At 38.0% G+C, this 10,549-nt stretch overlaps 1 protein-coding gene across 1 annotated transcript; it reads right to left on the bottom strand.

Annotated features, from left to right (window-relative positions):
• Window positions 1–1,279: 1,279 nt before the first annotated feature.
• Window positions 1,280–4,148, bottom strand: LOC110674140. The gene is made up of 3 exons (XM_021837898.1): window positions 3,647–4,148; window positions 3,248–3,588; window positions 1,280–3,189 (listed from the first exon to the last, which is right to left on the bottom strand). Exons 2-3 carry the CDS (start codon window positions 3,585–3,587, stop codon window positions 1,430–1,432), a joined length of 2,100 nt encoding a protein of 699 aa, XP_021693590.1. The 5' UTR covers window position 3,588; window positions 3,647–4,148; the 3' UTR covers window positions 1,280–1,429.
• Between the last annotated feature and the right edge of the window lie 6,401 nt (window positions 4,149–10,549).

Here is a 10,549-nt window from a genome sequence, read left to right as displayed (position 1 = left end):
TTGATAATCTGTGGGATATCGTAATTGAATTTTGTTTACTAAATTTTTACTTAAAGCTGTGACATTTTTTTTTTTTCTAAATACACTAATGATTATGGCTGATTTTCTTAGCAATGGATTGACCAAAATTGACAACCCAAACCTTATATTCTTTAAAGAGCACTTGCAAAACTTTGGCGTAAAAAGCTGTAAACTATCTAAAATCGTTTCATTGATTCGTGATCGTGCAGAAGTTTGTGTTCCCCTGAGCCGCACGCAAATCATTTTCGTCAAAAATTCTGTCATTTTTACTCAATTTTAATAGGATTCTACCCCATTACCCCGAATCCCATTACCCCGAATTCAAAACCCCCGGATGACCCATCACCCAGAATGACATTATCCCGAATTGACCAATGCACGGGTTCACTATTTGACATTTTAGCGGTGCCGTGTTATTTATGTGACCATGGACACCAGTGAATTCGGCACCGCTCAAAATCAAATTAGGGTAAATGTACCAATAGTGGCGCATTTAGTCATCATAGTGAAAATTTTTGTCAATTTCTATGTGGAATATAAAGTAATTTCAGTATATTTCGGTTCATAAGGCTAAATGAATCTTTTTTGTTCATTAAAACTGCAATTGAGTTCTATTTAAACAAATATTTATATAAAAAAATACATTTTTCATTACCTTGTCTATGTACCTATAGTGGAGGCATGGTTCCTTTAGTGGTTGCATTGTGTACCTTTAATGGAGGTAAATTAATCTAATCAACATATTTATTGATTTGGTCAGAAAGCGACCGATAACTATGTATCAAACTCGTTTTCCTGAGCGTATAAATGGATATACATAAAAAAGCAGCGAAATAATACATACATAAAGTTTCTTTTCTTTCAACTTCATGTGGTGCTCGTTAGTCTACCGTTATACAATAATTGTTTATCTTCTACGGGGTTTCGTATGCATATAGTCGGCAGTCATGTGTAGAGAAACTGTATTCTTCATTCGAATTTATGGTTTCGAAACACAGAAGGGTAGTTTCGATTGTTCCGAATCAAAAAATCCCCAGCCACGCTTTTTTTACTCATCCGCCGTTACTTCATCACTAAAGTATCTTTCAGTACTGCGTGCCCATTGTTTCCGTTTCTCTTTGTTTCCCTACGTAACTTTTCTTACACTGAAAGAAATAAAATGGGAGACATAAGAAACATAGAAATAAATGCTCATAATGCTCAATTTGAGGTGCTTATGGGTTTTTATGTATACAATAGACAATTAAACAACAAGCAATCATAGTTCTAATCGATAACTTTATTTCTATTTGAAATATTGTTCAATGTTATGAGGAAACAAATCAATCTGATTTCATATTTCGGTGATGACAAATGAACGAAAAATCTAATTCAGGAACAAAAAAAAATAAAACCCATGAATACCAGCTTAACTTTGCTGCTGCAGTTTCAAAGCCTCCAGTAGCTCCATCTTCAGTTGCTTCTGTTGATTATCTTTCGCTACTTTACTCAGCTTATCTTTCTCCTTCTTTTTCTTTCGCTGCTCAGTTTCTTCCTGCTTTCGCTTTCGAAGTTCTGCTCTCTCGATTTTTCTCATTTCGGTTTCCGCTTGTTTTTGCTTCCGAGCTTTTGCTTTCTCTTGCTTTACCTTTTCAGCCTCAATTTTCGCTAGTTCTCTTTCTTCTGCTTTAGCCTTCTTTCTCACTACTTCGTTCTCCTTCTCTTCTTCAAGACGACGTATTTCTTCCAGTCGTTCTGATGCTGTCAGAACCGGATGAAATTTTCTTTTATAATTTCTATGACTGCTGCTCCTTTGTGGAGTTGGCGGGGTCTGTAGCAATTCCGAGATGCTCATTTTACGACCAGCAAAGTTATCGCCATTGCAATCCTGCAGCACTCGTGGATTGTGAGGTGGGTCGCTTTCAAAGGAGCCCTCTTCCACGTTCTCGACAAATGCAGAATCTTCTTCAGCTGTGGAAGTATTCAGAAATGATGTCTCCTGCAATCCACATTCGGCTTCTGTGTTCTGTGAATCGAACGGCTTCAGCAGCATTTCATAAATCGTCCGGATGATTTCTCCCTCTTCCGAAGAGTTAGAATCATCTCCAAATCCATTTATGCGATCTCTGCCAATGCAATCAATTGCAGCATGAACCGTTGCCGTAGGAATAATCACAGAGTCTTCCAGAACAATGCTCTGCGCATCAAACTGTAGATTCAATTCCGGCAATATGTCAACCGTTTCAGATGCAGCTTGCTCGTTCCCAAATTCTTCGCCGTTATCTGATGCACTGCAATCCGAGGTAGGATCGACACCACGTTGTGTCACTGATTTGGCGATGCACTTCCCATAGTCCACGTAGTCGGCTCCGAAAGGATAGAGGCCACAAACTCTGAATCCATTCGTGATACTGTGTTTTTTGATTCCACCATCCATCGCTTTCTGCAGAACTCCAGGAAAATCCTTCAATAAAAGATTCTGACCTCCGTACTCCATCCGCCAGTCCGCAACAGCGCTTTTCCAAGCTGACTTGAGTGGTTTGAATATGGCGACATCTGCTGGTTGTGTGATTCGGGTAGTATTTGGGTACAATGCGATTAACACGATACCCAAATCCAAACATAAATCAGCCACCTCTGCGGCAGTGTGGGAGGAATGACCGTCGACGAAATAGAGTACCGGGAAACGAACCTTTTTCTTCTGGAGATGAGGATAGAATACATTTCGGATGTACAACATGAAGTTGGTAGTATCCATCCATCCTTTTGGGCTCTTCCCGACGCCCCAATCACCCGGAAAAGAGCGCAAAATTTCCACCGATAAGCGTTGCATTGGAAGAACAACTCCTGGAGACACAACAGATCCATCTGCTCCGAACGTAAACATTACGGTTATGTTCTTGTGACCGTCAGCGTGCTCGATCTCGTACACATTTTTACTACCGCGGCTTGCAAGCACGGTTTTTGTTTGCGGGTGTAGGAAGAAGGACGTTTCGTCACCGTTGTAGATTCGGGTCGGATCCAGTGCTGCTGCCATCAGGCAATTCTCTTCCAAGTAGGATTTGAGGTTAGCAAACCACCCTCTAATATCAGCTTCCTTCACCTTGGCGCTGGCGGAAGAAACGGTTTCTGGTGTACGGAACGTGATTTCACGGTGTCGACGAAGAAATCCCTTCATCCACTTTCGTCCTACAATCAATAGTCAAATTAATTTAACATTACAGTGTTCAAGAGATCAAAGACTTACCTGGAACATTGTCCGTGAACGGATTAGACCGAGAACTTGAGTCGAAGAATGTTTTCACTTTGTAGAGCAGCAAATCTTTGACCACGGGAAAGCCTTTCTTCTCCATAGCAACTAGGTATTGCACAAGTTTTTGCTCCTCTACTTCAGTGAGCACAGTTTGTGGTCCTTTCCTGACTTTGGTGGTCCATTTGCTGCTCAGCCGGTAACGAACGGTGGATTGAGGAATGCCGTAAGTTTTGCAGGCTGCATATAAAGTCATTTGCTTGGTGGTCACCAATTCCATGCAGCGGGAAATCGCCGCTTCATCGTAGTTGGGTGTCGTTTTCGTGGTAGAATCCATTCTACGGTGAATTTAGATATTATAATTATGATTTTTTTGTACTTATCAATAGTATTTACCCGTTATTTTACATAAAATCAAGAGAAAAAAACTTTGTTTACTTTTTTCAGTAGAGATGTCACTGGTAAACACTGGTATGCAACCACTAAGGGAACACGGTTGATTTTCTGTGCCCATAATGGAACAACGGGAAAATACGGGAAAATTTGTAAAAATCATTGTAAAAAGCATATGAAACACAAAAACAACTAATATTTTAGGTGCTAAGTGTCAATTTGATTTTATAAATATCATTACAAATGAATTAAAGCGTTAATGAAAAAGCTCATTTGCTAGGCAAAACATAAGGAAATGAGAGCGATTTTTCAACCAATTTAATAAACGATGTTTAATTAGTTGTTTTGTTAATACGACAAATTTATCCCAGCTTGAACGGTTCGTTGGTGTTGTAAGATCGTTTTGTATATTGATTGGCTTTAAAATTACTATTTATTTCTTGTACAGACCTTAGTTTATTCAACTACAGCCACTATTGGTACTACCTCCACTAAGGGAGCGTTTACCCTAGTGAACTTGTGCATCGGTCCATTTCAATATCATGTGGAAATGTCATCAATATTATCATTGTAACCGTTCGGCGGAAATGCTCGAGGTGTTGTGACAACCGGTGGCTTTAGCGCCACTCTCGAATCCGAGAGACCACCGGCCGATTTTTATTTGCCCGACTACTGATGACCTTTAACCTCAGGGGTCCTCGAACGGTCGCTGGCTCAAACTCAAATTCAAAGCGCAAAACTAAAAAAGACTGGCTTTTCCCCCTCCGGACTACAAACCCACTGAAACTCGTTCAACCCTCTGGTCTCAACAGAAAAAACTAAAAATGAGGATGAAAATCGAATATTAACGGAACGGAACTTAGAGCAATTGGAATGACTTCCTCTATTGCACCTAAACGGAAACGGAATGAATAACAACGGAAACTACTCGATTTTCATAAAACATCACAAATAATTCATTAATTTATTGACTTCGGGTTGGACTTTAGGTTGGGTTTGGAAGGGATATCAATTTACTAGATCATGGCCATGTCTAACTCTAACACATACCTGCGCAGGATTTTTCTTCGTCGACTTGTTGCTCGTTGCCAGGAACCTCGGCGATGGCGGCAGAAACCTTCGTAGCGATGGCGACGAGAACCTCCGTTGAAATGGCGGCGAAGGGGAGCAATTCGCCGTCGCTGCCTGATTAGCTTGCAGCGAAGTGAGTCCGTGCTGGTATGGCCGAAATTAAAGTTGCGAAGTGGGTGGCGGCTGGACGGATGGCCTCCGATTTCTTCCGGAGAGCGATTCGCGACGACTGTTGTCGTGCGGCCCGGGAATTGACCGTCTTCCTCCGGACAAGGGCCAACGTACCTTCGTGCGGCCTCGCGTATGGCGCTCTGACCGCCCGCGATGAAATGTACCCTCACCGTCGGTTCAGGTCCGGAATCGTGGTGCGCAATTGGCGACGCAACGCACGATCCGCGCTCTCCAATATGGTGGTCCTAGAACTGACGTAAAGGGGACCTCCGTCGATTGATTGGCGATCGACGGTCGTTCTTCGCTCCTCTTTCTGGCGAAACACCACACTCCGTTTAGCTACCCCTAAGGGCGGGCCTTGACGGTTGCACGGACTCAGTAAACTCCACAAAATACTCTTCGTCGACTCCGGTCGACTCACGAACTCCAGCCCTACCCAAAAAGCGCTAAGCGCTGGAAAGTCCAACACGAAATTTTCTTAATTATTTAAAATGAAAAATATTGACATTATAATGGAAATTACCTTTTTGAGTGTAAACTTGCACTAATAAAATCAAAAGTCGCGAATATCGGACTCACCGACTACAAACGAATCTCTAAAGAACAAACAAATCACATAAAAACCGTTTAGTACATTTTAAAAGACATCACTCCAATCACTTTTTACCTCTACAGAAAAACGTTTTTAACAAAGGTCACTACTAATAGAAATTATAAAATTGAAACTTTGACCTGAACTCGCGAAACTTCTGAATACCAGCCGATTTGGAAGCGAAATGACCGAGTCTCAGTTATACAACATACAAGAAACATACTTACATAAAGAGCCTATTCTTTAATCTTTTTGCGCCCAAATTAAATTTGAAATGGCGAGAGTTCGCGCCTTCGGTAAACGAACAAGCTAAACGAATAAAAACATTACAAAGGTTTTCACATCACTACACGTATCCCATACTGGGTGACGTCAATTTAGTACATTTAGCCAAGACACAAACCTTATCGATACTTTACGTCACACTGAGCTCAATCAAATTCAAATTCAAGTGATTTTGCTTAAAAAAAAAAAAAACGTCAAAAGTTCACAAACTTGTCACTATATTTTTTTAAGAAAAAACGTAAAACGTTACATCATGTTGGGATAATTGTAAATTTGGGTGCTAAGGGCAACCCAAAATTACTGTAGAAAAATGTTCTACTTCCCGCTGGATTTCCCGCATTTAGAGACTTCAATGACACTAACGATTTAGAAAATTCACGCACTCAACATAGGCTACTCGATGAGATTCACGTTTTTGAACTACTGTACTGGGAAAGCCACGTGATTTTCGCGAAATTCAAGCCTACTACTATTACCATTCCCAGCACTGTTTGCAAGTGCTCCCCAAAGAATATAAGATTACGGTTCCAATTACACATTGATTTCAATTTTTTTTTCGATCTGTTACCGTATACGCTAACAATCGGTATGTCGATGCACTGGCACGGCAAAAGAAATTGCTCATTAATACTTATAACAACCCACCCCCGAAAAGATTGTGAGACTTCGCATGAAGTACCCAATGGCAAAATAGGTACCATTGGAATTTGCACTGACATCCCGGAACTTTCATTGAATCTCAGGAGAAATACCGACAATCCCTTCCAGGTTCAGTTACTTCCACCGAAATAGCAAAATTTTTACCAAAATCCCAGAACAACAACTGCTGTCCAAACAGTTACAACTAAATTCCTAAATACCAAAATTTCAACAGTAAGAAAATTGAGAAACCTGTCCAAGAATTCCCACCAAGATTCCAGAATTATTTCCACAGACCCAGAATTGTGAAATTTCAGAATTTTCTCCAGAAACTCAAGAATTGCTCCAATATCCCAGAGTGAATCTCCAAGAATTTACTTCAAAATCCCAACATTCTCACCAAAATCTCTGAATACCCACAATAAAACCAGAAGAACTGTATGAATTCCTATTGCAATCCCAGAACATACATCGCAATTCCAAAACTCGTTTTGGAATCCACGGAATCTCAGAAATCATACGAGACTGCTAAGAGCTAAGAAACTTTTGGAGTTTGGTTGAACTGCAGTGGGAGTTAGGTTTTATGAACATTGTTCTGGAATTCCGAAAAAGTGCTGGTAATGGTATAGACATTCTGGAAATCCTGATAGAAGTTCTTGATACATGATGAGTCTTCTGAAGAATTCTTGGAATTCGAAAGTAATGTTGAGATTTTGATGAGATAGTGGGAATTCTGAGATTGAGGGAATCCTATAAGCATTATGTGATTGAGGATGAAATCCTTTCATTTGGATAGACATTCTCTGAGTTCTCTATAGATTTAATGAGATTTTCAAGGGAGGATTCTGAACTCCCAAATTTCCGGTTGTAATATTTGAATATCGATAACATTCTTGGATTCTGTTAGGGGTGTAATATCAGGAATTCCAATATATGGTGCAGGTATCCGATGGAAATCTTGAATTTATAAAATAGGAATATGGAGAAGTCTTGGATGTATAAAAAATGTCAAGAAAAAAATATGAAATACCTCAAAAGTTCTAGCATTCCGAAAGAAACACTTGAAACTCACTTGAAACTTTGTTGGGAATTTTTAATGCATTGGCAGGTATATTTTGGATGTCGAATTGCATAGGAAATTTGTTTATGATATAGTAGAAGAAACGGTTGAAATTCTGGAATTCCGATTGGAATTTTGGAATTTAGAAAAGATCTTCAGGAATCCAAGAATTTCCACAAAAAAAAAAAAATCTCCAATAATTGTTATTGTTTGGAATACAAAAAATCCAATTCACGAGATTTTTCTTGAATCCCTGTATCTCTAAATTTCTGTATTGAAATCCTACAACAATTATCATTTTTTGTAATTTCTTCAGAAAATTTAGCTGAAATTTTTGTACACACAATATAAACCTGAACTTTCAATGCAGTTTCAATCGCCTTCTCATCGAAATCTCACAACTATAGTTCTCCCTATCTATCACTATCAAAATCCTAGGATTCCTACCACAACACCAGATATTATATTATATTCACTATTTATCTGAATTTCATCATATATATTATTTCCAAATTTCAGTAATAATCGTAGTTCCAGTCACAGTAGCTTATGTCACAATACCCATTTATTTCCACCGAAATTGAAGATTGAAATCACACTTTGAAAACCCAAGATTTCTCCCATAATACCAGGATTCCTATTGAAATGGCTGAATTCTCCTTGTAATATTAGTAATTCCCCCATAATCCTTAGATGCTGATCAGGATAATAAAATACCCTAAAAAAATCCAGATTGCCATTTTTACAGAAACTATACCATAAAGCTAACATTTTCGCTATCGGAATCCGAGAATTCGTATTGAAAACTTAAGATTCTTCTCAAATTCTTAAACATTCTATAGACATTATAGTATTCTCACCGAAATTCTTGAAAACCTACACTAAAACTCTAAATTTCAGTGTAGTTCAACTGAATCCCTTGACGTCATACGGGAATCCCAGAATCTCTATTGACATCTTAAAATTTCTTTCAGATTCCAAGAGCTCTCATTGGTAGTGAATGAAGACTCACAAGAGCTCCACCATAAATTGCAAGAAATTATACCGAAATGCAAGAAATGATACTGAAATCGTGGAATTTCCTACCGAAATCAAAAAATTTCCATCGAAATACCAATACTTCAGAAATTGAAAGATTTGTTTTCAAATTCCATCATTCCTTCCAAAATTTCCAGACAGGATTCTCTCCGGAATCACAAGATTCTCTCCAATGTTCCAGGATGATCTTCAGAATTCTAGAATTACCACAAAAACACCCGAATTCTTACCGAAATCTACGAATTATCTAAAACTCTAGTAACCTCCTAAATCTTAATACATCAGAACTCTCAATTTCTACTGAAATCCCAGAACTCCCATCAAAATCGCAGAATTCTTACAGGAATCCAAAGATTTCAACTAGATGCCCAGAACTCGCGCCGAAATTTCTGATCGCCCATTGAAATTTAGCATTCGCACCAAAAAATTGTAAAACTTCCCATAAAACCTGCACGGTTTCTGTAGGTTCCTATAAATTTCGGATTTCTTACTAAAAATCCATAACTTTCATCGAAAATCCAGATTTCATATAAGAATCCTGAGAGTTCCTACAGGATTTGCAGAAATCCTTGCAAAATTTCAAAATTCCCACCCATAGATATCCGGAATCGTAGATTATCTTCAATATATCTTATGGTTCATTGGAATTTCAGAGTTCCCATAGGTATTTTAGAATTCTTATTGGAATCCTAGAAAACTCTATAAATCTTCGGAATTCTAGCCCAAATCTTAGAATACCAACAATTTCAACTTAAATCTCAGAACAAAGAAATTTTGATAACTTAGAACTTCCATTGAAATCTCAAAATTCATACCGGTGTCTTGAAGCATCCTCCAAGATTTCTGAACACCAATTGGGATCCAAAATCAAAAATATACAGTATTGGACAAAACATTTGCAACTTTTTCGATTTTCCATACAAAATGACCAACTTTGGTAAGCTTGATCTTAGTTATTTATGGACCGATTAGAATGAAATTTTTACAGAACATCAGATATAACTTGAAATTTAACATATATTTTTAAATAATTTTTCCAATCACGAGTTTATAAGTAATAACGGTTTTACTAAAGTGTAATTTTCGACGAAAAATTAAAAACTATTTATCTCAAAATCTAATAGCCCTACACAAAACTTGTTTATCTCGTTAAAATCTACAACTTTGCAGAAGATACCATGAAGCTATTTCTTCAACATGTTTAGTTATGTCATTTATAAAAAATCGTCAAAAAATTCACTTTAGTCCAACCGTTACTGCTCTTAAACTTGTTATTCGGAAAAATTATTCAAAAATATATGTTGAAATTCAAGTAATATCTGATCTTCTGCCAAAATTTCATTCAAATCGGTCCATAAATAACTGAGATATAGCTTACCAAAATTGGTCATTTTGTATGAAAAATCGAAAAAGTTGCAAATGTTTTGTCTAATACTGTAGAAAATGCACCATAAACCACTAGAATCCCTAACTCCCACTAAAACTAACTCCTATCGAAAGTCCAAAATTCCTTTTGATTGTAATATTTCTTACCAGAATCGAAGAATATCCTGGAATACCTACATGCATGCAAGAAATATTCCTACTGAAATCCCAGGATTTCGTATTCCAAGAATTTCCAGAAATTCGTACAGTAACTCTAAAAGCTTCTACCGGATTCTTGGTAATCTCTTCAACATGCCAGGACTCAACTAATTTGAAATCATAGATTCGCCAACGGATGTGTTACTTCCTATTGAATCGCGATCTTCAAAAAGTAGACGTACGATGCACCTATCGAATGCTTTTTGGACTGACGTATAGCCAATATTTTGCCATCTATAAAAGTCCTTCCAAAAAATTCGTACTCACTGCTGTCCAGATCAGTTTCAGAAAGGCCAGAAAGGTCATTGTAAGCCAGGAAGGAATTTTGCCATCATTGTGATATATGTGGAAGATATAAACTGCTTTGAAAACAGTCTCTTTGCGGTAGTAAGCAAAATTTATATTGTTTTGCATAAAAAATCATAAAAATTTCAAACTAAACATCGAGGGGGATGAGCTAGGGGGG

The sequence above is a fragment of the Aedes aegypti genome, chromosome 1, assembly GCF_002204515.2.
Source record: "Aedes aegypti strain LVP_AGWG chromosome 1, AaegL5.0 Primary Assembly, whole genome shotgun sequence".
Classification (NCBI taxonomy): domain Eukaryota; kingdom Metazoa; phylum Arthropoda; class Insecta; order Diptera; family Culicidae; genus Aedes; species Aedes aegypti.
This window is presented reverse-complemented; position numbering and strand designations above follow the sequence as displayed.

Excerpts from the sequence above, each read along its gene's own strand:
- LOC110674140 (XM_021837898.1), bottom strand. The coding sequence starts at position 3,587 with ATGGATTCTACCACGAAAACGACACCCAACTACGATGAAGCGGCGATT. Across the intron at positions 3,190-3,247 it reads GTTCACGGACAATGTTCCAG|GACGAAAGTGGATGAAGGGA; the intron begins GTAAGTCTTTGA and ends TATTGATTGTAG.